Source organism: Cryptomeria japonica, chromosome 11, assembly GCF_030272615.1.
Source record: "Cryptomeria japonica chromosome 11, Sugi_1.0, whole genome shotgun sequence".
Classification (NCBI taxonomy): domain Eukaryota; kingdom Viridiplantae; phylum Streptophyta; class Pinopsida; order Cupressales; family Cupressaceae; genus Cryptomeria; species Cryptomeria japonica.
In genome coordinates, this window is record NC_081415.1 from 27,991,885 (window position 1) to 28,019,611 (window position 27,727).

General features: G+C 36.8%; 2 protein-coding genes across 3 annotated transcripts in view; one reads left to right on the plus strand and one right to left on the minus strand.

The window, feature by feature from the left end:
- LOC131070831 (cyclin-H1-1) overlaps positions 1–27,727 on the plus strand; it is a 74,100-nt gene that overhangs the window by 35,012 nt on the left and 11,361 nt on the right. Inside the window, exons 8-9 of one of the 2 annotated variants that reach the window (XM_058006497.2) lie at positions 369–410; positions 22,222–22,299. In XM_058006497.2, coding sequence (XP_057862480.1) covers positions 369–410; positions 22,222–22,299 — 120 coding nt within the window. The remainder of the gene's footprint in view (positions 1–368; positions 411–22,221; positions 22,300–27,727) is intronic. The other variant, XM_058006498.2, reaches the window with a different exon arrangement.
- Positions 8,604–9,061, minus strand: LOC131859803 (uncharacterized). The gene is made up of 2 exons (XM_059213888.1): positions 8,923–9,061; positions 8,604–8,822 (listed from the first exon to the last, which is right to left on the minus strand). Exons 1-2 carry the CDS (start codon positions 9,053–9,055, stop codon positions 8,647–8,649), a joined length of 309 nt encoding a protein of 102 aa, XP_059069871.1. The 5' UTR covers positions 9,056–9,061; the 3' UTR covers positions 8,604–8,646.

A 27,727-nucleotide genomic window follows, 5' to 3' on the forward strand; every position in this document is an offset into this window, starting at 1 on the left:
TTTCAGTGAATTAAGAAACAATACATATGAAGCAGCCATCTATTGGCCAAAGTAGACTAGCAGGGAAATTTTTTTCGGTGATATTTAAACAAAAATAAAGGATTTGTTAATTATTTCATGAAGTTAAGACTTCCTTGATCCAGAATGTTCGACATTTATTTTTTTCATTGTTCTATTTGTATAATCATTTCATGTTGTTGCTTTATGATGAGGTTTTTGTGTCTTATTATCTTATCTTATATTCTACCACATAAACTAGGAAATATGATATTATTTTATTTAGATGAGTGTAAAACAACAAATAATTGCAATGATTAATAAATTATCTTTTCTTGATCATTGGTTTTAATTTAGTGTTGGCATTGCAGAATTTTTTCCAACCAAAACAAGATTCTTTACAGAAGCTGAAGGTGAGAAATCAATTCTGAGATCCAGTAAGTCTGTTTCTGTGTATGAATTTTATTAGTATTCTAATCATCTAGCACCAAACAGATTTTATCAATAAAATGGCTGTAATATTAATTAAAGTTTTTTATACTGCATTTTTACTGTTAGTCAAGTTTGTCCATCCTGATTATTTACATTTTTTTAACCATGTAATCAGCCAACTCTATGATGACTCTCAGAATACATAAACTCTGAAGGGTCACTACATGAAAGTCCTCCATATATCTGCCTGACTTCTTTCCCACAAATTCAAAAGGGTATAAAGTATGCATGTGCGGTTCAACCTAGTTACCAATAGAACATGTATGGCAAGTAGTTACCAAATTATATGTTTTGGTATAATAGGTCCAAAATGTTCAATAGCTTTAGGTGTTCTTAAGGCTGGAAACAAAAGCATGCCTACTTTTATTGCCCAAATATTTGAATTACATCATGATTTTTATGATCATCTTGATCTGTATCCAAATTGTTTTCTTCATTTATTAGTTCATTTTGTTGGCAACATCAATGAAAGAAAACTGAGAGGGGAGGGGGGGGGTGAATCAGTTTTCACCGGATTATCAAACTTAACGACAAATACAAATCTGATAAACTGCAGCAACAACTAAGACAAGCAAATTGATAGCACAACACACAACACCAAGATTTTGACTTGGAAAACCCGGTTAAAGGAAAAACCACGGTGGGAACCTACCCACAATAAGATGATACTCTGCAGTAGTTTGTGAAAATAATTACAATGGGGAATGCACCGTCATTCAAGCACATTGCCTAGAGCTCACAACTCAAGATACAATAACCTGGAAGGCTACTACCCCAAGGGAAGTCTCATTGACTTACAACAAGATTCAGACTACAATCCGGAAGGAATGAATTGCAATAATAGCATCTGCTAATGCATGATGACAGTTCTGGTTAAGCACATTTGCCTGTTCTACACCAATCTCTGCTCAATACACCACACCGAAAGACAAATCCTTTGTTCGTACATACACCACTCTCTGATAATGTAGACACAACCTCCACATCTAAATTACATGACTATATCACCTATATATACAATTCATCAACCTTGACAACACGGTCGGCCAAACCCTCAACTCACAATTACAAAATTACATCACACGATACAAAGATCGACCACTGGACCAATATAATGATATACATGATATAACATGGACCTAAATCAAATGTTCAAACACGCAACACCACTAGAAATAATGCCAAGATCAACCGCAACACGCTACACCACCAAGAATACCGCATAACACGAAGAACATCACCGGTTCAACAAAGTCACCAAAAACTCACACAAAGATCAATGCAGATCATCAAAACAAATAGGACACAATCAGGAAACACCATCAAGCATGTTAGAATCATTAGTAACAGTTGCACCAACACCACTTATCAAATCTTCATTGATCAACATCTGAACCTCAAAAACACTCAAACAACAACAACTGTCACGAAAAAAGATAACCTGTGGAGCACCAAATCACGAACCATTTGAAATGAGGGTACACAAGAACATAGCAAACAATCTCCCAAAATCTCAACTCAAGATCGATCACATCGGAATAAACCGGAAGAAATACCAAACTCTGCAAACCACTGATCAATGTTGGTTGTAAATTTTGTACACTTGGGGAAATATACAAAATTGTGGTTTCAACCACAATGTGTGAGTAAAACTCTCCTAATTAAGGGAAGGCTCCCCCTATCTAACTACAACTTTGAAAATAAAATAGGATGGGACAACAGTCTTTCTTCTTCCTTCAAGAAAGACAATATCATTTTCCCTTCACAGAAAATTATAGCGATTTGATATAAACAACAGTAACCATTTTCAAAATGAAATGAGAAAAAGGAAATGAAGTTTCCTGAAAGCGCAAAGACTTCCATCACTTCCTTCAGGACGGGACAACAATATCAAGCTCAAAGACTTGATTATACTAATGCTATAAAGAACAAATTATAACAGCTCAAAGACTGAAATATCTTATTCTTTTCTACTTAAAAGAATGGGAAGTAATATAAGCTCAAAGACTTACAACTATTTCTCACAAAATCTACTCCTAAATTCTCCTAAGAACGAGTGAAAGCACAAAGACTTGCATCTTTTCTCAACAAAATATTTGTTTTAATCTATATTAACCTCAACTACTTGCAGCACAAAGACTGCAAATCAGATGTGATTAAGCTCTTTAAGGAATACTTGCAAGAAAGATAATATAGAACACAAACTCAAGTGTGTAGCACAAAGACTCAAAGCTTGAACAATTTTCTTCTATTCCTTTCAATTCTTGAATTTACACATGAAAGCTCAAAGACTTCTTTGCTGTAAATTTGGCAGAGTTTTTGCTTGCTTTCCAAAAGATAAAAATTACAATAGACCCCTCAAGTATTTATAGAAGAGGAGCCTCGAGAAAAAGGTGGGAGGATCCTAACTAACTTGAGAGAATCTCTCAACCACCAAGACTTATTCAATAACTAACTAAGACTTCAATAACTAACTAAGACTTATTCCAACTATAGTCCTAACTGAAAACAACTTGTAGTTGCCTTACATGTAATTACAAAAGTGCAAGTGATGACTTAACTTGCATTTTACAAAAAGACTTTTACATGTAACTTGTCAAAAGAAGAACTACAATTAAAGATTACAAACGTGGAAAAATACAACTAAGTGTTGAAAAACACTTAAGTTGCAGCACGTGAAGACACAAATCCTTCAAACTTTTGGATGATCATTTGTAGTTCATCGGGATCCGGTTCATGGGTGTTCTTGGCAACAACCATGGTCTTCACAATGGTATCATGACATCAGAGGAGCGCAGAGCTGTTTTTATCCAGGATGGACTGGATTTCATGCAAAAAGATTTGGTGTTTCATCAACATTTGAATTGAAGCGACCGAGAATTGTTCGCTCCTCCATTCATTATGAATCCTCATCTGTAGATCAGCAAGAACTTCTTCTTCTGGAATTAGCTCTCCATCCTGACTTAATATGTTGTAAGAGGCCTTTTCACAATGTGAGACAATATCTCGGAAAACTTTACCCTGGAATCTCATTGCATCACCAATCTCCTCAATGAGGGATTTAAGAACAAGGGCCTTGTTTTCTAGAAGCTCTTCAAATTCCAAGTACATGACCCTGAAAGAGATGATGGCATGCTCTTGTTGTTGGGGCATGGTACGCCAAATTGTCAAACTCTCTTCAACACTTTCGAGATTCTTTTTGAAAGTATCGTAAGTCTGATCCAATTTCTCTTCAATGGTTTCCAACTTAGACATCATCTGAAAAATGTCTTTCATCACTTGTGCACATAGATCATGAAGCTGATCAACCCAGGAATCCAATGCTTGTACCTTCTGAGCAGCCCTTTCCACTCCACGAATTGATTCTTGGGAACCGGAAGAACTTATGGAGTTACTCCCCTCAGCAGTAGGTTTTGTGATTTTATGAACAACTGCCATGAGTTCTCGGTTTTCCTCTTCTAGCTTGTTTTTCTTTGCTAGAAGTTCATCACACCGCTGTACCAATGAAGCTACAGAAAACTGAGCATCATGTTTAATCACCTCACGCGTTTGTTTACCCAATTCTATCCTTGTAACTTTGTAATCAGTAGCTGACATTTCTTCCAGTGGCTTTTCTGCAATGGGTTCAATAATTTCAGCTACCTTTATCTTGGTACTATCAACATTTACTCTGGAGATAGTCTTGGCCTTCTTAGCAACCTTGGTTCTAGACTGTTTTAGTTGCTGATAATCAAAGGCAGCAGGTGAGATTGCTTGCTTCTTCCTTTTTGGAGTAAAAGAACTAAGCCATGGAGGTAAAGTCATCAACTCTCTTTCAGTAGCAGCTGTAGGCAAAGGAGAAGTAGTTTCTGTTTGAATAACCGTGGTCATCCTGGGAGGAATATTTGTTTGGATGGCGACCACGGTTTTCTCAGTTACCAATGGGCATGAAGATTGCCTCATAAATTCTTCAAAATCAGAAGTGGAGGTATCAATTTCTGATAGCTGGATACAAGCTGTCCTCAGGAACTTCCAGCCCACTCTCATTGATGATCAGGAGGTGGCTCGTATGTCGAAATAGGAATGGCATTTTGAAGAGATTCATCCACAAGCAAATCAGGACGAGAAAGGGGCGTCTCAATGGAAACTAGGGGAATGATCTCATGAGGTGAGTCCGATGCTGGGGACTTGGGAGCATCATCAGATTGCTGTCCTTCTTTTGGATTGTCTAGGTCGACCACTTGAACATGAAACCGTGATTTTTCCTTCCTACGAACTGTCGTCTCCTCAGGAGGAAGCACTACTGCCCGACTAACTCGCAATTTGATCCTTGTGCCCGAAGATGATGCACCTTCCTTGTTGTCAACCTGAATCTCAGACTTACGTCCAAGAGGCCTCGTAGAATCATCTTCTTTTCCAATTTTGATTTTTATGAGTCTAGCAGCATTACTTTTCAGCCAAGCGTTGGTGTTAGCCAAGATAGGCTGAAATCTTTCAAGAATGGATATGCACTCTTTGTGTGATCATTGGATCAAAGGAAGTGGAGCTTCCTCAGCCCTTCGTGAAATATATTCAGGATCAAGCACGTGCCCATCGTCAATCATCCCTTGTGGAATATCCACCAAGTTCAAATCAATAATTTGCTCAACAACGAGCCTGCAGTAATCCATCTTCAGAACCTCGACCTCTGTACGGAGATCTACCCAGATATCCTCAATGCGATGTACGTGCACGAAGGATTTCTTGATCTTCTCCTTCATACCCCAGTAATCAAAATCAGCTTTGGACTTAAACCTTTTGAGCTTAATTTCCTGCATTTCGGTCTCCATCGCCTTAGCTTTAACAGATGTGACAAGAGAATATCGACCAATTTTTAATGGGTTTGTTGTAGAGATCCCCATTCCAACCTTATGTCTAGCAGATTGATGAGTGTGGACAGCCATGATTTGTCTTCCCAACTCCATAAGAATGATCCTATCAGTTGGGTATCTAGTAAGCATGTATAGCTGCCCACTATAGCATTCGATTCTCATATAGGTGAAGGTCGGGAACTGTAGAAACAAGCATCCATATTCACTCACCCTTTCCCATGCCTCATCTGATACCCTTTTGTTCTTCAGAGTTTTGTCAAACTAACACATGAAGTAACCGAAGAATGCATCTTGAACTCTTCTGAAATGCAATCTGCTGGGTCTCAAAGGCAATTGATCATAATATTCCCAAACTGGTATAAGCGAGCGATCACCCTTGGTAGAAAGACCTGGAAAATGTCTAAGTGATGCTGCCAAGTACACCAAATATGATTTCATATAGAAAGTCATGGTGGAAGAGACTGCTGAAAGTTGTTCACACAAGGCATTGCTGATGACTTCTCTCCATGATATATGATGGGAATGTCTTATGAACATGATGAACTGGTATATCCAGGGCTCAAAAACATTAGAATGCTCAAGGCCCATTATCCTGCTGAAGAGGGTTATGATGTCTCCTATTTCCCATTTGAAGTCACAGCGGTACAACTTGGCCCACCTTGAGAAGGCGGCTCGTGGCTCTTGGATCCACCTGTTGATATGTCATTTAGAATCTTTTTCCCTTTTCACATAATACTTAGCTGCACTCTTTTTGGAGATTTCCATGTAAATAGGTGCAGGAGGTATTCTGAAGATCTTCTCAATTGTGTTTGCATCAAGGCGGATTATTGCTTTGCCATCATCATTTTTAATGATTCTTGTCTCCTTGTCAAAGTGATGGGCGCAAGCGAGGACAAATCCAGGTTCTAGGGCAGCCATCGGGAAAGAAGATGCATGATGGATATGGCTGTCCAACAGCCGCTACATATTGTTATCCTATGGATCCTCAACCTTTTTGACAAACTTTGACATATCCACATGCCCTATCTCTGTATCTCTGATACGATCCAAAGGAGAGGAAACTTGGGAAGGCGGAACTTCGTTTTGGTACTTGTCATATCTGTACTTCATCTTTTTTGGATTTGGGGATGAAGGCAAATCTGACATTGAAAGACAACCTGGTATCAAAGAATCGAGACTCGGACTCGGCTCGGACTCGGCAAGGCTGACTTGGACTCGGACTCGGACTTGGGACTCGGCGTCAGACTCGGCTCCAGACTCGGTTGGACTCGGGAAAGTGAAAAACTCAAGAAATTTAGAGATTTTTAAAGATTTAAAACTTGTTTCAGACACCCTTTATTGAATACACCTTAAAGACACAAAAACATCATTAAACTCGGCTCATTTGATTACATACACAAGTATACATCAATCACATAAGCATAAATGCAAATTGTAGCTGAAGAAAATAAGAAACATAGATATATAAATATTGTCAAATGTATACAATATTACAAAACTCATGGAATAAAAAATCCATGTCATCATATGATCATCATCAAATGTTTCATACAAATACCAAAGGTAAATAGTAAATACTAAATACAACTACAAGTGTACAAGCCTATGGCTGAGAGGGCCGTGCACCCTCTCGCCCTGGCCCCCTGCGAAGGCGTTTAAAGTAGGTCCTGGATGATTCAGCAGCCATAGTCGCTCCCCGTGACACCATGCCATGCTCACCAACATCAGGAATGGGCCGAACGGATGTGTCATGCTCACCAACATCAGGAACAGCCGTGTCACTCTGAGTCTCAGTATTTCCTGTCTCTGCTCCTCCTCTGCCATGGCTACAGCCTCAGCCTCTATATCTACCTGGTCGATCCAATCAATGTCATCATCACTAAATACAGCTGTAGGAGTCCTAGGAGCTGTCTGATTCTCATTGGCCCACTCTGCTTCAAGATCAACTTCATCTAGAATGATAGGAGACATGTCAACTGTTGCATTCTTTCTCATTCTCAGGCGGAGGTTGTAGTGAACAAAGACGAGATCATTCATCTTCTCCACAGATAATCTATTGCGCCTCTTGGAGTGTATGAGCTCAAACATACTCCAATTGCGCTCACAACCTGATGCGCTGCATGGTTGGCTCAAGATACGAATGGCTAACTTCTGAACATTTGGTGTCTCTGGGCCAAAAAAGTTCCACCAATGATCTGAGTTTGAAATGCGAAAAATAAATAAAATCAGTCTCACTCATGAACTCATTTAACAAGTTACAATATAGTATTGAATAAAACTAAAATTAAGCCTAACAATTTATTTTTACCTGGCATCATAGTTGTCCTACCGTCTTTGGCTACAGGACGAGAGAAGGTCTCCCCTTTTGCATCTGAGAACATTTGTAGCTCTCGAAAAAGGTCTATCTGAGAAGTACCAGCAGGTCCCATCTTCTCCATGATTGCATATAGCCCATTAAGGACCTCCGCATCAGCCTTGAAAGAAGGGATAAAATGGAATGCCGGATTCAGATAATAGGTTGCCGCATGGATGGGCCTATGTAGCTGATGATGCCATCTCCTATCAATGATCTCCCAAATGGGACCATACTTGCTCTCATCTGCTCCATAGACGAATCTGATGGCCTCCTTCGTCCTATCCATGCCCTCATATATATAGCCCATTGCGGGCTTATCTCCATCCGCAACTCGCAACAAAACCACCAAGGGCTTAACAAACTACAAAATTGAAAATATTGTGTAATTTAGAAAAATGAGCAAATAAGAGAATACATATAATAAGTTATAAAACATGAAGCTAAATTGTAGAATTTATAAAAAAATTACCTTCACTATCTCATCACAAGGGACCCAAAAGCCTCGCTCATCAAAAATGCAGTCTGCCATCTCTATCCCTGTAGGGGTGGTAGCATAGGATGAGGAAGACCACTCCTCACCAACAATCATACGTTTCAAGGCAGGCTTAGACCTAAGCATGGACTGCAATGTGAGGAAGTTTGTGGCAAATCTTGTGATTCCTGGACGATGCAACTCCTTCTGCTCTGTGTATTGTCTCATAAGAGCCAACACCCATGAATGATTATATACAAATTTGCAGACATTTCTTGCCCGTTCTACACGTCTTGACCCATGGGATTTTTCCAATATCCTCCAACATGAGGTCAATGCAATGAGCAGCACATGGAGTCCAAACTATAGATGGGTGCCTCTCCATCAATAGTCTACCTGCAGCAACATAATTTGTTGCATTGTAAATTGTAATTAATGGAGGTACAAACTACAAGATAGTAATTAATTTGCAAACAAAATTAGTTTGTAATCAAAAGTTTACCCGCAGCAACATAATTTACTGCATTGTCGGTCACCACCTGTACCACGTTCTCCTCACCCACATCTTCAATCACCTCCTCTATCTGCTCACATACGTAGGTGGCATTCTTGCAATGGGCGGAGGCATCAATGGACTTGATGAAAACGGTGCCCCCTGAAATAAAAAAATAAAGCTAGGTCAATGATCATTCAATAAACCATTAGATAAAAAATAAAAAATTAAAGACTATATGAAACTAAAATTAATCAATCACCTGCGGAAGAAACAAGAAAATTAAGGAGAGTTCTATTTCTCCTATCCGTCCAACCATCAGTCATGATGGTGCAACCTTTAGTGCTCCATATGTGGCGTTGTTCATCTAAATCCTTTTTCACATCATCCACCATTTGAGACAAAATTGGTCCCCTCAAATCACCCTCACTAGGGGCTTTGAACCCTGCCTCGCATATGGTAATGGCATCAACCATTTGTTGCCAATAAGGAGACTTGTCGCAAAGAAACTCAATGAGATAAGTTAAGTATAAAAATTCAATGAGATAAGTTAAGTATAAAAATTAAAACAATCAAAGTTATCAAACATAAAAGTTAGTAAAACATTCACCTGGCTACAAAGAATGGAATACAGCTGTAGCTCCAAAACCTGCCAATTGCCATTTTAGCAGCATCATGGACCTCCTTGTTCCAACCCATGCCCTCAAGCGACGGTTGGGACCCAGGAATAGTGCGAGGCACAAAGAAGGAATCCAACCTAGATTTATGAATCCTAGGTCCAATGGTAACATTCCCACTACAACTACTAGTGATAGGAGCATGAGAAGTGGCGGTGGCACTGCCACTTATAGAAGCAGAAGCAGAAACGGAAGCACGAGTAGTAGCAAACTGAGTGGGACGATATGGAGGTAAGGAAGAAGGGCCTCCAACACAACCTAACTATGTCTCTCTTCCTAAAACTGTCTCTCTCCCAATGGCCGCTTGATCCTCCTTTTGTTTCTTTTTTCTTTCAATCTCCTCAACCATTACATAACAATCACGTATGGCTTCAGAGACTGCTTTTAGGCATGGTTCGGCATCATGTCGACGCACACTAGCATACAAGAAAATGTAAAACTTTCAAAATAAATGAATAGAAAATGGAATTTTTGCATATAAGAAACAAAATAATGTTAAAAAAAACAATCTTACCTCTTACAACAAGCTTGAAATGAGTTGCAAACTCTTCCTATCCAACTCTTGATGCACCAAATTGAAATACAATGCAGCTCCAATGTGACAAATTGAAGAAAAATTGAGCTTCTTCCTTGCTGGTTTTTCTTCTATGCACCCTTGTTTTTCTTCCCAACTCACTTTACTCTTCCTTTTTTTGCAAGTGAATGAAATGAAAGTCACTTTTAGGGCTAGAAGACAATTAACATTAAAAAACGGATTTAAAAAAACTTTCCAAACTATTTTTTTTTTGACTTTTTAGTTGTGCCAATGCCGGCTGAGTCCAGGGCTCGGGACTCGCCGAGTTTGGCGATTTTGGGCCAAAATCGCCAACTCGGCAAGTCTGGTGAGTTTACTCGCCAGACTCGGCCGAGTCCGAGTCCGAGCCCCTGGGACTCGTTTGGCCTGACTCGGACTCGGACTCGCTGAGTTTGGGCGATTTCGAGCGAGTCTCGTTTCTTTGCCTGGTATACTGCGATGAAGATTTAAAAGTGTTAAGGTAACATCATAATCAACCGCGACTAACATTTTTCCTTCTTAAAATGGGAAGAACTTCAATCCTTGCACTTCACTATTTTATGAGAGAAAGATGAGAAATAAATGGAAAATGGGGAAATCTTGACTTTGACGAATTTCGGATCTTGGGGAAATTTTCGCAAGTATACAAGTTGGAAAGGGCATACATGCAACCGGATTTTTAAAACCCGAATGCAAGTACACTTGTAAATTTGCAAATGGAGAAATGGATGGAAAATGAGAATTAGACTTGTGGAAAATGACGAAAATGGTAAGTACGGATATGGGAGACATGAATGGATAAAAATGGGAAAATTCGAGAATGTCATTTTCGAGAATGTCAAGAACTTTTCAACATGCAATCCGGTTCTTAAAACCCGATTTTGAAAGGAAGGGTGTTTCACACTTTTTCAACTTGGAATTTTAACCAAAAATGGTTAAATTCTTTAACCGTAAGGGAAGAACAAAGATTTCCAGCCAACTTGTAATTGGGATTTAAAATCCCGAATACAAGTAAAGAGGGAAAATGGGGAAGAACAATGCAATCCAAAAATTGCTTATGAAGGGGAAAAATCTCTCTCACAAAACCGATTTTTGGGGGAAGAACAACATATTTACAAATTTACAATTAGAAAGGAAAACTAAGAAAATAAGAAAATGAGACAAGGAAAGAAAAGAAAACATACCTTGTTTCAAACTGAAAATGCCTCTCCAAAAGATGCAACAATCTTGGAATGAAGAAGACAATCTAATAAATAGAGACAATCCACAATGCCAAACCCTAGCCACGTTTTATAAAAACGCCATTTGCATAAAAACGTGGTGTCAAATGCAAGGGAAATGGCATGAGAAGTGGCCAAGACTCTTTCTAACCTCAACGCCTTAGCATACCAAGCCAAAACGATTTAGGAGATTGCTGATTTGTGGCATCCTTGAAGGAGAAAAACGTGGTTTTTGGTAAAAACGTGTTTGCTGTTATAAACCAAGAAACCAACAATCTTAACTTCCAAATGGCGTGAAAGATGTCTCCAAATGCATGAAAATAGGAAGGAATCCTAAATGCCGTCTTCCTCCAAAAGTTTCTCCACAAAAACTTGCTTAAAATCCTCAAAAAAGTTTTTTTTCTTGCAAATCGGGTTTTTTGGAACAAATAGCAAGTTCGAATTTGCATGAAACAATGAAAATTGGGTTTTTTGGAGGAAATAACAAGTTTAAAATGCATTTTTTCAACTATAAGGCAAAAATCAGGTTTTTTAGACCAAATAGCAAGTTTAAAATCTTAAAAAATGCACTTTATAGGCAAAATTGGGTTTTTTGGACCAAATAGCAAGTTTTAAATGTCACTTTTCTCATTCTTAGGCAAAATTGGGTTTTGGAGAGAGATGCGCAAGTTTAAAATCACTTGTAAAGGGACAATAAAATTCCTACAACAAGTTATAATTCACTTGCACACATGTAATAGAGGTTTAAAATCCCTATTACAAGCGAAAACCATTAAAGTAGGGGTTTTAAGAAAAGAATTACAAGTTTACTTGTAACTAAACCAAAAAATCCCTATTTTAACTAAAAAAGCCAAAAAGTAACAAGGGGGAAAAAAATTGCAAACTACAGGTTTTTTATTTTTTAATAAAGTGCACTTGTAATTAGCTAAAAATTTCCCTACAAAGATTAAAACAATGGAAATCATTAAAACTTGCAGTTCAAGGAAAATTCTCTATCTGTAGTCAGGGAGAAAACACCTGAAATTGAAGGAAAGACATAGCAAACGAATTCAGAATGCGACGAAATTCGAAACGGAGTTCGAGGATGGACTGAGGATTAAGCCAATCCAAGGATTAGTCAAAATTCTGCCTCGGGAAGCGTGCCACAGTAAAATTTTTATTTTTCACAAAAAAATTATGTAATGGTCCTTTATTTTTGAAAACAAAAATGAGGACAACAATCAGAAAAACCAAATCGCAAACTGGATCATATGATATGATCAATTAAGCTACCGGATCACCAAAATCAATACAAAAAGATGTAATGATACTAGAAATACTCCATACATTGAACCATGATCCCAATAAACCAATTTGCAATCACCGAAGCAATAAATCACAGGAAGTTGTTGACATCAATGACAACAACATATCCTAGCAGCAACAATGCTCAACAATCTCCCCCTTTGGCATTGATAGCAACGTATGGATGTGAAAAACAATCAATGCAAAGAAAGAAAACATCTCCAACAGACTCCCCCTAAGATCAAGCAGATAAAACAATTTTTCACATGCTTCTCTCCCCCTTTGACAACAATGCCAAAGATTCTCAAAACAGAAAACCAAACTCTCCCCCTTAGATAAACAAATCATGATTTTCTCCCCCTTAAACATATAACCAACTATAAACAAACTGCTCTACCAGAGGAGCAACATAAACTCATCAATCCGGACAAAAAGATAAGACTATGAAGTCTACCGGATTGATGCAACTCAATGCATCTAGCTCCTATCAGGAGGGGTAGATACCCCTAATTTGTCTCTCAAATAGACAAATGTATTTGTAGGCAAAGGTTTAGTGAAAATATCAACAATTTATTCCTTTGTAGATGCATACTCTAGCTTCACTTCCTCTTCACCAACTTTTTCTCTCAAGAAATGATATTTGATTGATACATGTTTAGTCTTTGAATGTTGCACCGGATTCTTTGACATATTAATAGCACTGGAATTATCACAATATATGATAGTGGGCTCATCATAGATAACTTTGATATCCTTCAACATTTGCTTCATCCAAACTACTCGAGTGTAGTTACTAGCAACAACAATTTACTCATCTTCAACAATAGATAAGGAAACTGAATCTTGTTTCTTACTAGCCCATGAAACCAATTTCTTACGCAATAAGAATGCACCACCGGAGGTACTTTTCCGGTCATCAACATCACCAACCCAATCAGCATCGGTGTAAGCACATAACATGAAATCCTCATTCCTCGGATACTAGTCTAAGTTAAGTATCTGAATATCCTCTTTACAACAGTGACATGACTCTCTTTCGGATCTGCTTGATATCTAGCAGCCATGCACACAGCATGCATAATGTTCGATCTAGTCTAAGTTAAGTATAACAGTCCACCAACCATAGATCTGTACAAGGTCTGATTAGCTTTTGGAGATTCATCATTTTTAGTTAATTTGTAGCCAGTCACCATAGGAGTTCCAACCGGTTTAGAGTCTTCTAACCCAAACTTCTTTAGTAATTCCTTCACATATTTAGTTTGAGATATAAAAATACCTTTTCAAGTTTGTGAAATCTGTAAACCTAAGAAAAAATTCATCTCTCCTATCATAGATCTGTACAAGGTTTGATTTAGTAATCAACAGTTCCTTTCAAGTATCTGAATATCCTCTTTACAACAGTGACATGACTCTCTTTCGGATCTGCTTGATATCTAGCAGCCATGCACACATCATGCATAATGTCCGATCTAGTCTAAGTTAAGTATAACAGTCCACCAACCATAGATCTGTACAAGGTTTGATTAGCTTTCAAAGATTCATCATTTTTAGATAATTTGTAGCCAGTCACCATAGGAGTTCCAACCGGTTTAGAGTTTTCTAACCCAAACTTCTTTAGTAATTCCTTCACATATTTAGTTTGAGATATAAAAATACCTTTTCAAGTTTGTGAAATTTGCAAACCTAAGAAAAAATTCATCTCTCCTATCATAGACATCTCAAATTCTTTCTGCATATCATCGACAAACTTCATACTCAAGTTATCATCTCCTCCAAAGATAATGTCATCAACAAAACCTTCAACAATCAAGATATTATCATTCTCAACCTTGAATTACAAATTACTATCAGCATTACCTTTATTAAATCCTAATTTCAACAAGTACTTATCCAATCTAGCATACCAGGCTCTAGGGGCTTGTTTTAATCCATAAAGAACTTTCTTCAGTTTGCATACCATATCTCCATCATCTGATAATGAAAATCCATCAGGTTGCTCAATGTAGACTTCTTCCTCAAGATCACCATTCAAAATGGCTGACTTGACATCCATCTGATATACCTTGAAATCCTTATATGCAGCATATGCAAGCAATAGTCTAACAACTTCAAGTCTAGCTATTGGAGCAAAAGTCTCCTCATAATCAATTCCTTCCATTTGAGAGTATCCTTTGCATGCCAATCTTGCTTTATTTCTGACAATTTCACCGGCTTCATTCAATTTGTTCCTGAATACCCATTTAGTACCAATCACATTCTTATCTTTAGGTCTAGGCACAAGTTCCCATGTGTTATTCTTTTCAATCTGATTCAATTCTTCTTCCATAGCTCTTATCCAATTTTCATCTTTGCAAGCCTCAACATCTTTAGATTCAATTTTAGAAATCAAACACACCTCTTCAACAACTAGCCTATTTCTAGTCATCACACCTTTATTTTTATCACCAATAATAAGATCTTCAGAGTGATTCAATCTTACATATCTCGAAGTCTTCTGATTATTCTGATTTTCAGGTTCCTGTAGCTCTCCGCTAGCAGCAACAATATCTGGGTTAGCTATCTCTACCAGATCATTCTGCTTCAATTCTTTAGTTTGAATAGGAGTTAGAACAACATGCTTGACATCATCATATCCGCATGCTTTGATCTCTTTTCCACAATTCTCATCAACTTTCACATTTGCACTTTCCACTATCTTTCTCAGTCTCTTATTGTAGCACCGGTAGGTTTTTCTCTTTGTTGAGTATCCCAAGAAAATTCCTTCATCACTTCTCACATCAAACTTTCCTATATCCTCATCTCTCTTGATATAACACTTACTTCCAAAAATTCTGAAATATCTCACAGTAGGAACATGACCAAACCATAGCTCATAAGAAGTCTTACCGGTATCACCTTTTATATGCACTTGGTTGAATGTGTAAACAACAGTGCTAACAACTTCTCTCCAATAGATCTTCGGAACATTCCCTTCAATCAACATAGTCCTTGCAACATCCAAGATAGTCTTGTTCTTCCTTTCAACTACTGCATTTTGCTGTGGGGTTCTAGGAGTAGATAATTGTCTTCTAATTCCATGCTTCTCACAAAATGAATCAAACATATTGGAACAAAATTTTCCTCTGTCAGATCTCAGGCATTTCACCTTCAATCTTGTCTCAGTTTCAACCTTTGCTTTGAATATATTGAATTTGTCCAATGCTTATGATTTTTCTTTCAAAACGACAACCCACATCATTTTGGAATAATCATCAATCAACAACATAAAATACCTGTCACCTTGCACACTTCTAATATTTGTAGGTCCACATAGGTCAGTATGCACAAGATCTAGCAATCCATCACATGTATACTGCTTACTCTTGAAAGAAATTTTTGTTTGCTTACCCATTTGACATTCCTTACAGATCGGATTAACAAGCTTAACAATTTTAGGCAGATCTCTAACAGCGTGTGTAGAACCGATCTTAATGATTGAGTTAAAATTAACATGACACATTCTCCTATGCTACAACCAACTTTCATCAATCTGAACAATCAAACAACTTTTCTCACTAGCATTCAAATGAGAGATATTACCTTCAGTTTTAGTTCCAGATGTAATCTCTATACCAGAGGCATTTAGGATCTTGCATTTTCCATTTTTGAATTGTAAATTATAGCCTTTGTCAATCATCAGTCCAACACTTGAAAGATTATGCTTCAAACCTTCAACATACAAGACATCATCAATGTTATGTTTACCATCAAAGGACAAAATCTCTACCACGATCACACAAGCTTTGTCATCTCCAAATCTTACTATTCCACCATCATACCTCTTTATGCTCACAAATTTGCTTTTATCACCGGTCATATGATGTGAACAACCGCTGTTAATTACCTATTCATCTTTCTCTTCAACTTTAATAGTTAAAGTTTTCTCCTTAATAGTGCAACTTGTGGAATCACAGGTACCAGTCCATCTTCTTTGATAGCAATAAACACAACTTCATCTCCTTCTGATTCTTCATCTGTAACACCCTCATCAGCAACATAATAACATTTCTTCTGATGTTTGTACTTCTGGTTAGACTTGTAAGGCTTATCATAATTCTCATGCTTCTCATATCTATCATTCCTATCATGCTTATTATATTTATCATGCCTATCATACTTAGACATTCTCTCCGGGCATTTAGAAGCAAAATGTCTTGTCTTATTGCAAGAGAAACATTTCAGAAGCAATTTTCCATCATACTTACCAGCTCCCTTAGGCGATCTCTAGGCAATCAATGCTTCAAGTTCATCCAATTCTCTTTCTTGCCCTTCCATCTCTCTTCTCTCTCTTTCATATCTGGATTTTCTACATTCATCAGGATCATACTTCTACTTTTCGGATACAGATGCTCTAAATGCTGTCTTAGACTTTCCATGTGATTCACCAAATTCACTCTGTTCAAATGCAACAATCTTTCCAACCAACATATCTCTTGTCATAGTAGTCACACGTCGGATATGATCAATAATAGCTACCTTATGTTTGTAAGTAGGAGGCAATGATCTCAACACCTTAGCAACAATTTCATCTTCTTCAAGAGTTCCACCGACACATCTGATGCCTAGGACAAGTTCATTCACCTTTGCCATAAAAGAGTTTATGTTCTTATCTTCTCCCATCTTTAGCATCTCATACTTCCCTTTCGAACTCTGCAACTTAGCAACTTTGACTTGTTTATCTCCTTCATACAAGGTCTCAAGCTTCTCCTAGATCTCATGTGCAGTTTGAAGTCCCATTACATTAGTCATCTCTGAATCGGTCAGGGCACTCAACAATGCTTCCTTAGCTCTAATGTTATGTTCAGCTTCCTTGATCTCATCAGCAGTAACCCGTCCATTCTGAGGAACAATAGGCATTCTTTGTAATCTTCCAGTAGTCTTCTCCAAGACATCTCAAGTGCACTTTCATTCGGTTCTTCCATATAGAATAATTACTTCCATCAAATCTCATACTCTCCTTAAAGATAACACCTCCAGTTGCCATCTCGAATCTCCTCAAGTGGTTAAGCTTTTTTCGGAGGATCTAGCTCTGATACCAATTGTTGGCAACATCAATGAAAGAAAATTGAGAGGGGGGAGGGGGTGAATCAGTTTTCACTGGATTATCAAACTTAACCACAAATACAAATCTGATAAAGTGCAGCAACAACAAAGACAAGCAAATTGGTAGCACAACACAAAACACCAAGATTTTGATGTGTAAAACCTGGTTAAGGAAAAAACCACGGTGGGAACCTACTCACAATAAGATGATATTCTACAGTAGTATGTGAAAATAATTACAATGGGGAATGCACTAGCATTCAAGCACACTGCCTAGAGCTCACAGCTCAAGATACAATAACCCATAGGGCTACAACCCTAAGGGAAGTCTCACTGACTTACAACAAGATTCAGACTACAATTCAGAAGGAATGAACTGCAATAATAGCATTTGCTAATGCTTGGTGACAATTCCGGTTAAGCACATTTGTCTGCTCTACACCAATCTCTGCTCAATACACTACACCGAAAGATTATTCGTTTGTTCGCATGTACACCACTCTCTGATAATGTAGACATAACTTCCACACCTAAATTACATGACTATATCACCTATTTATACAATTCATCAACCTTGACAACAAGGTCGACCAAACTCTCAACGCACAATTACAAAATTACATCACACGATACAAAGATCGACCACCAGACCAATATAATGATATACATGATATAACATGGACCTAAATCAAATGTTCAAACATGCAACACCACCGGCAATCACACCAAGATCCACCGCAACACGCTACACCACCAAGAATACCGCATAACACGAAGAACATCATCGGTTTAACAAAATCACCAAAAATTCGCACAACGATCAATGCGGATCAACAAAACAAATATGACACAATTAGGAAACACGAGCAAGCACGTTAGAATCTTCAGTAACAGCTGCATCAACACCACTTATCAAATCTTCATCGATCAACATCTGAACCTCAAAAACATTCAAACAACAACAACTATCACAAAGAAAGATAAACCAAATCATGAACCATCTGAAATGAGGATACATAAGAATATCCGAAACAATCTCTCAAAATCTCAGCTCAAGATCTGATCACATCGGAATATACTAGAGGAAATACCGAACTCTGCAAAACACTGATCAGAAAAACCAAACTGCAAACTGAATCATATGATGTGTCATGTCCCCTCCTTGATCGTTATATATATATCATAAATGAAATAATAATTATTATTAATTAACATATAATTGCCAAAGAATGATTATTTGAAACTTAATTATTTATTAAATATTATTATTTAAATAATAATATTCTTGAAATATTCAAATCAAATAAATTAATATTATATTATAGTCACTCGAAAATATTATAAAAGAATATTACATATTACATAAAAAATAATGTACAACAATTCAAAACAGAAATCAAGGCATATGATTCTGTTAAAATCTCTAAACTTATCTTACAACCATGATAGCGCTCTATGATTGAAAAGATTTTCAACATGTCGTATGATCTATATTTAATTTCCATTAAAGAAATAATTCCTCTAGAATGAATTCATATTTGAGTAAGTTGCAGAAACACTAAAGACGTGAAGTAAGTTTTTACAGCCCAAAACAAAGACGTGAAAGAGTATGTGCACGTGATCATCACCAGTCACAGTTTTGTTTAAATTACGAAGGATTGAATATATTGTCCTAAGAGTATATTAGGGCGATAAGAAAGTGTTATTGAATTACTTATTAAAATCGTGAAGAGAAAAGGCTTTACTAGCATCGGTAGTAATGATATTATGATCGTGAAGTAAAAAGGCTTTATTATCGATACTAATGATATTAATCAAAACTGTTAGTAAACTTGACTTAACTGATTGTTTTGAATCGGTTTAAATAGAAGAAGATGTGATTATTATCACAACCTTTGGGTGAGAAAAGGATGCAATTCTTTCTTGAATGCGTACGTAGAGGATATACAAGGGAAATGAAATCAGTTAGAAAGGGGCGTGGGCAAATAGAAGAGGAGAATCGGAACTATTAGGCAAGCCATAGACAGCAAACATTTTTGTTCTCGGTGGTATGCATGAGGATGGCTTAATACATATGCTTATATATGTGCCTAATAATGTTTATGCAGAATTTAATAGTAATATTAATATAGACTGCAATAAGAATGACAGTCATATTTAATATATAGTGTCAGACCAGATCTGATGCATGTCAGATCTGTCTGCCTTTACAGCCACCATTATACTAACAACTTATGTTTTTAGGTGGTGGTGGTATTAGTGATTTATACAAAAGATAATAGTAAATGTATTAATAATTGGTAATTAATAAATATATAAATGATTTATAATATAATATAATGTATTTATTTGTTCAAATTAGAATAAGGATAATATTGATGTAATATCAATAAGAATACATATACATATTAATTGTAAATCAAAAAGATCTCATAAGATAATAAACAGTAAGAAGATTTTTTTTGTATATAATCCTTGGTACTGCTGTCAGTATTCAAGAAGTTGGGAATTGAGATTTTTCAAAGAGTGGCGGTCTAAATCCAATTAATAGTATGAGTCCCAAGACACGGTAGGGATCAATGACTCATAAACATTGAGGGCATGGTCCTAAGATAGGTAAGGATCTGGATTTGTAAACTTATTATGGATGTATGATAGAGGAACAATTTACTTATTAATAAATTAATTGATTGAACTATGGAATATCAACGATTTGATTCTTGTTAGGATAGATTTGTCTTCTAACCAATTTAGTTGAAGTCATAAGTATATGGAAATAGATTAATTATGGTCAAAACATGCCTAAACCAAGTAGGGGACATTACAATATGATCAATTAAGCTACCGGATCACCAAAACCTATACAAAAAGATGTAATGATGCTAGAAATACTCCATACACCGAACTATGATCCCAATAAACCAATCTGCAATCACTGGAGCAATAAATCACATGAACATGTTGACATCAATGACAGCAACGTATCTTAGCAGCAGCTATGACCAACACATTTGTCTTCAGATTTGGGTTTGGTTATACTAAATATGATTTTTCCATGCACTTTTTGTACCTCTTTAGGATTCCCTCTAATTATGTATTTACTCCGATAGGTATAACACTACAATGACACCCAAAAAAACATTTGTAAGAAAAACAAAAAGCCATAAGAAATCAAGAAAAGAAACAAAGCACCTAAATATCTATTTTTTCACTAAGTGGCACTCAAAAGAGCTTATGCAAACACAAATTGATAATAAAAAATTATGTTTTTAAATCTAGATTTAAAAGAAACTTATATTATATTTTTTTGCATGCAAATCATTTCATATTCTAAGACTAAATTCTAAAATTATATTTTTAAATCTAGATTTAAAAGAAAATTTTAATTCAAAAATTTATGTTTTTTAAATATAGATTTAAAAGAATCTTTTGTTTTTTTGCATGCAAATTATTTCATATCCTAAAATAAGACTAAATTTTAATAAATATTAATCATATGAAATTAATTAATCTATTGTAAGGTAAAGATTTTTTAAATTTGATATCTCTTGTCGTTTTCTACATAAATTTTATTTATAAAATATAGGTATGCTAGTTATTTAATTGATCCACTCTTGTGGAAACTGAGATTACTGATGACAGCCTTAAACTGTACTTTGCACTTGTTTAGGTGTAAAGATTTCATTTGTGTATCTGCTAACAAGAACTGCAATCGGAGCAAGGGAACAAAATGAAAATTATGGGATGTGATCTTTAAATTTTTGTCTATAATACATATGCGTTGCTCTCTATCTCGCTTTGTTAACTGACAGTGTAATCCTTTATATCTCAATTAATCTTGGTAAATCTTTGGGTGAAGCTCATATCACCAGTTTCTGTTCTACCACCAGCATTTCTTTGGCCTCTAGTGTTGGGATGTTCTAGGGGAAATGTCTGCCTCCTAGGATTGTCCTGCTCACCCTCCTTAGCTCTGGACTCCCAAGACTAGCATTCTGAGATTCTGCATCACTACTTCAACAGTGATTGATGGTAATATGATTGGCTTCCTGTGTGGGTTGTCAGTTTTGATCTTCATCTGTGCCCACAGCTTTGCAGGGTACTCCTGCACATGTATTATATTTTATACTTGTACTTATTTTGGGGTTACCATTTTATGTTTATCGCCGTCTATCACCATTTGTGTATTCTTTGGTTTTCTTGCTTAATTGTGTTTGCTTTCCCTTTTTCCTCTAGTATTTTGCTATTGCAACAGTTGTACCTTCCATTTCCTTTGACCTAATCTTGATCACTTGTGGACTATAAATATTATTTTCTTTCGTTCTTTCTTTCTGAGTTCTATCTGTTATAGCTATGGTATGGACTTCTTTTTGTCTCTAGATATACTTGTAATTCTATGGCTCTACCACCTTTTGGACTGTAGCTGTTATAGATATATTTTGTTTTGGCAGGCAACCTCTCCAAACTCCCAATGCTTCATGCCTAAGATCAGTTATTGTAAAATTCTTTGCATTATCAATACTAATATACTTCATTATTTTTCCGGAAGTGTTTATTTGCTAACAGACTTTATACATGTTAGATTGAATGTTGCTTATTTACTTCAATCAATAGCTGGTTTGCTTCCTGATGTGTTCTCTAAAGTTTCTTATGAGTTGACCAGGAACAAAATATTGCATTTTGAACCAGTTAGTCAACTGAAAGCATATTTTCATTTTTTCTTAAGGAAATGTTACATATGTTTTCAGGAACATAGAGAAGCTGCTAAATTTGATGTAGACAAGAACATGTTAACTGATGCACCTCTCATTTTTCCTCCAGGACAGGTAACTATATTCATTACATTCTTCCCCTCTTGAGATCAATTTGAAATTGAGGTGGTTTACATTAGACTTCGATACAAAATATCGTCCAGTGGGATTTTGTACTTCATCATCAACTTCGCTATATTATTTATGGTCACTGTCTTATGTTTTACAGTCATCCATTTATGCTTGAAAAAACTATTATATTTTGAAATGAAGGGTAACATATACATTATTATTGATCTTTACATAATGGAGCTGATTATCATTAAAGCTATTTTTGCTAGAGTCATTCATATTCATTCTTAGAAGAAAGCCAGACAAGATACGCACTTACTTGATTTCAAATGTCCAAATAGCTCTTACAAGAATGAAAGAAAAGAAATAAAAAATTTGGTTATAAAATCAGCCATTGTCAGTTGTCTTTAATCCTACATCTTAAGCAAAGTTGGGTGGTTACTTCCCCTCAAGGGTTTAGGATCATGAAAGTACACACTCCTTTCTTCTGAGGAAGGGAAGACAAAAATGCATCCTTTTCTGAGAAAAAAAAAAGTAAATGGAAGTGCTGATTTTTTCTTGTTTTTTTTCCCTCAAGCATGTAGCCAAATTCAGGTGTAATCGCATCACTCATGCTTGTAGTTGTCAATGACTTGCCTAGCTGAAGTAAGATATGACTTGCCATACAGCAAAATATTGTCATGTTAGAAAAATCATTTTCTAATTCTTATTAGAGTAATTATTTATTATCTAATGGTCATTAGTTAGTCGTAAGTTTAGTTTTAGTCTGATTAGATAGTTTCTATTTCAGTTTTCTGTTCACAATTGTTTCATTTAGAAACATCGTAATGTAATTGCCTATATGTAATTCGTTTTACCTCATAAATAATCAAACAATTACCATTTCATGGTATCAAAGCCTTTTAAAAATTTTTTTGGCGATTTTTTTTCAAATAAAATTCGTGGGATATCCTAAAATTTGCGAAAGAATTTTTTAGAAGTTTTTTAGTTTGATCTTTTTACAATAAAAATCAATGGTTTTTTTCAAGGGTCTCTATCACAATTTGTTTTTTTCTGAAAATCAAAGGGTTCTCTTGCTGAAGAATCACAGGTTCATTTCAGACAATTTTTGAAGGCTTTGTTTAAAAATCACGACGTCTTCCAACATTAAGGAGTTGTGTGCAGATTGCAAGGCCCATGAAGATTGCGCGATGCGTTTTCTTCCTTGTTTGTGACAGGTTTGCTTCCTTGTTTGTGATGGGTTTTCTTCCTTGGCTGCTATGGATTCCTTCTTTTGCCTGCAATGGACTACTTTTTCTGTCTGCGTGTGAAGGTTTTGCAGCGACAAGGGTCTGTAAAATTGTCGGGTTCTTGTCTGTTTTTTTCACGCAAATGAGGTTTCTAGCGACATTTGTTTTTGCGCACTTGTTTGTGAGTTTTTCACAAAGTTTGTGGCTGTGTGTATGGTGTTTTCTCCCACAATGTATCTACTTGCGTCAAGAAGTGTAGCAGAATAGTGGTTGAGGGTTTCTGTGGTCATAGGTGTAGTAGAACGTGGGTGCAACAAAATCATGGTCAAGGGTTTCTACATGATTTTCGCCCTTTTTTACTATGCGTGGTATTTTCTCCTAGGACCTCTGCAAGGGTTTCCGTAATGTTTTTCAAATATTTTTCATGGCTCCTTCTGCACACTTAGGGTTTCTGGTTGTGGGTTTTGAGCTCATGTTTTTTTCTGCACTAAGGATTTATTTTTTGATGTGCACCTCAGGATCCGTGTCTTGGGATCTTTGCCTTGAAGCTTGTGCTAGGGTTTGACTATTTTTTGACCATAAAAGTCAGCTTTGTTCATTGTTGCTGCAGCATTACCTCGTTTTTTGTCTTGGAAAGCATGAAGGATGGCATCTTTGATCAACTTCATGTTGGAGAATAATCAACGCTTCAACGAGAAAATTACAACACGTGGAAACAACACATGCTCACAATATTTGAATGCTGGTGTCTAGAGCAAGTTGTTCTGGGTACGACTCCTTGTTCAAAGGTGGCGAGAAAAGATCAGGACAAGTACGATGAACACAATTGGGAAGTAGTTATGCTCATCAAACAGTTAGTCACCGACAACATACTTCCACAAGTGCCATCTGGCAAATCAGCATCGCATATATGGACGCTTCTGGAGGATCTTAATGAGATGTTAGACAAGAGCTGAGCTTTCTTTCTAAAGAACACGTTTTCAATAATGATGGACGATAAGATGTCTCTGCAGGAGCATCTTATGAAGATCAGGGATATATGTGATCAGCTAGAAGCTATTGGTTGCACAGGCATGGTGGTAATCACTCTCAAAAATTTACCACACATATGAACATTTTATTGAGACACTCGACATTACATGCACAAATGTTGACCTCAAGTTTCCTACACTGTGCAACAAGTTTCTGCAGCAAGAAAGGTGGAAACAACAGTTTGGGACCAACAACGAATCATCAACTGTAGAACAGGCCTTCACTGCCAAAGCCAAGGACAAAGGCAAAGGTAAAGGCAAGTCCTTTTGGCCAAAAGGACATAGCAAACTTGAGAGTAGATCCAAAAAGGTTATCACATGTCACTACTGTGGAAAGCTTGGCCACATGAAGAAGCAATGCTGCAAACGAATGGTTGATGAGCAATCCAACTATGGAGAGTCTCAACAGAAGGCCCATGTTAGAGAGCACGCTAAGCAGAAGGAGTTTGCCTTTTACACTTTTATGGCCAAAAGACTGGCAGACCAAGTGAAATCATTAGCTTAGTACATTAATTCTGGAGCTTCTCAACATTTCAGTCACAAAGAGATTGGTTCATGAAGTACATGGCTTGCTCCGACATAGTGATCTTTAGAGGAGGTGAAGAGTATATGGTTGTTGGCAAGGGCAACGTTTAGATAACATCTAGTGGGAGGAATCTCATATTCCTCAATGTATACTATATTCCGGGCATGGAGCTTAATCTGTTGTCTACTAGTCAAATGATGCGTTATTGTTCGAAGTTGGATGTCATCTTCAGTGCACACAAGTGCCACATTATTGATAAGGAGTCCAAAAAGACAATTGCTGATGCCTCAAGGATTATGGATTGTATAGGCTGATTGATATTGGCTAGTCTCAGGAGGTTGCAATGGCTGCGAAGAGCTCTTCCATAAGCACACTTTGGCATCAGCAGTATGGGCACCTTAACGTATCATCTCTTAGTTGGCTCAAGAGAATTTGGTAGAAGGCTTACCTAAGATTCAGTAGTAGACACATGGTGTGTGCTGAGTTTGCCAAGTAGGGAAGCAACATCAAACTCCTTTCTCAGATGGACAAGCTTGGAGAGCATCTAAGGTATTGCAGCTGGTTCATGCAGATGTTTGTGGACTAATGAATATGGCATTGGTCACTGGTGCTAGGTATTTTCTTCCATTCGTAGATGATTTCAGTAGAAAAATGTGGGTGTTTTTTCTAAAAGCAAATTCAGATGTCTTTAATGAATTTTAGAAGTTTAAGGCATTAGCTGAAAAAGAGTTAGGTCATTAGATTGTAACTCTTAGGTCAGATAATGGGTGTGAATTCTGTGGTCAAAATTTGGTGGATTAGGTAAAAAACTAGCAGTTTCTTGGGAAGAGAAGGCTTCTTAACACATCCCTGTTTTCTTTTGGTGGATGTGTCACCTTCAAATAAGCTGTTGATCACTCCTCCATGGTAGCTTCTTGCATAGAAATGTTCAGACGTTGGTAACACTGTATGTTACTCTGCTTGCACAAGTTGAATAAAATGTTTCCTGAATCCCTGACCTTCATCCCCACCAGTCCCTCCTTTGGCCTTGTGCATTTAAACCAGAAAAGGGTTTACTATTCTTTCCATCCCTTCCATAAACAATTGCATTTATTGCCAGTTCATATGCCATAAAACAGGCTACCTTGACTGTACCTAGGCATTAAGAAATAAATCACAAACACCAATTCCAAGATAGAGATTGAGCCACAAGTGAGGAAATAAAAGAATAAAAAATTAAAAAACTGAAAACCTCACCCACCAAATAACACCAAGAGGGATGTAAACATAGACACAAATTTCAAGTTAAAAACATATTTATATCTACAACGAAGGCAAATGTGGAGAGACTAGAACTAAGAGTTACCTAGATGACAGAAGTTACCAATTTGACAAATTCGTCCAAAGAAGGAAGAGCTCCAAAAATGTTCATGGAGGATAACTATCTATTTGTCTTTGTCAGCTAGCTCTATAGCTTTCCTCATCCCAGCCTTTTCTTCTCATTTGGTCAAGATTTGAGATCCAAGATCTCAAATAATTACATCGAACTTGCTGCACATTTGTGGTTTAGTGGTTAACCATCAAACTAATCTATAAGCAATTCATTTTTCTTAACATATGAAAGACTATAGTTGACATAGTCTGGCTTTATGTATATTCTATGGCTTGAAGTGTACTGATGCAAATGACCTGTTCAAATTCATTGGGATCGAAGACAGATCTGAGATAAGAATACCAGGATCAATTACAAGATTCCAGAAAGCAAATCTGTGAAGCAAAAATATTTGAAAGACCCAAGAGGAGACTGACCGAGTGTAAAGCCTTTCAGTGGAGAGTATAGGATGACAGATCAAAAGTCAGAATTGTAGGCACAGTAACGACTTCTGTATCATAGACCATAGATGACGCACTCGTAGAGTACTCAGCGAGTTTCAAAAACTCGCCGAGTTTTTCTGACTTTAACTCACAGAAAAAACTCGCGAGTTTCTTTAAAAACTCGGCTAGACTAAAAAAAGAGAGGCCCAAACATGTCAAAATTATTAATTTTTGTTTTTTCAGTTCAGTTTCATTCTCTTCAACAGAATATACACATGAAATATAACATTTAAGTATAAGTGGTATTTCGATATGTCTTTTTCCTTTCTTATACTTTACGACACCCGACGCCTTTATAAAATAATAAAAGTATTTTTGGCCTCCTGGGGCGATGCCCCTTGACCCCAAATTGGGGGCGCTGCCCCCAAACCCCTGTCAAAAAATATAGGGGGAAACTGCGTTGATGGAAGTAGGGAAAATTTAACCTCCGAGTCTGATTATGCTCCAAGTCCATATAACAACATAATTAGCATTGAAGAAATCTTGGTATTCTACATTTTAGAGTTGAAAGTTTGAAACTATGAGTATGAATGATGAAATTTCAAATATTGTGCGTTTGTAGATCTCCACCAAGATCTAGACCTATCTCTCTACCCCTCTTTTTCTCACCCTCAGACCCCGACAAGGGGTGCTACTTTCAACCTAATTTTAATTTGCAGACGCTTGGTGTCAAAGTTGGGGTGGAAAGACCCCAAATCTCAAAAAATTTGCCCTCAGAATCTTATGTCAACCTTGTAGTTCATCCAGTTGTGAGCACAATTAGAGCTTGTTTGAAGCCATCGACACGAAGA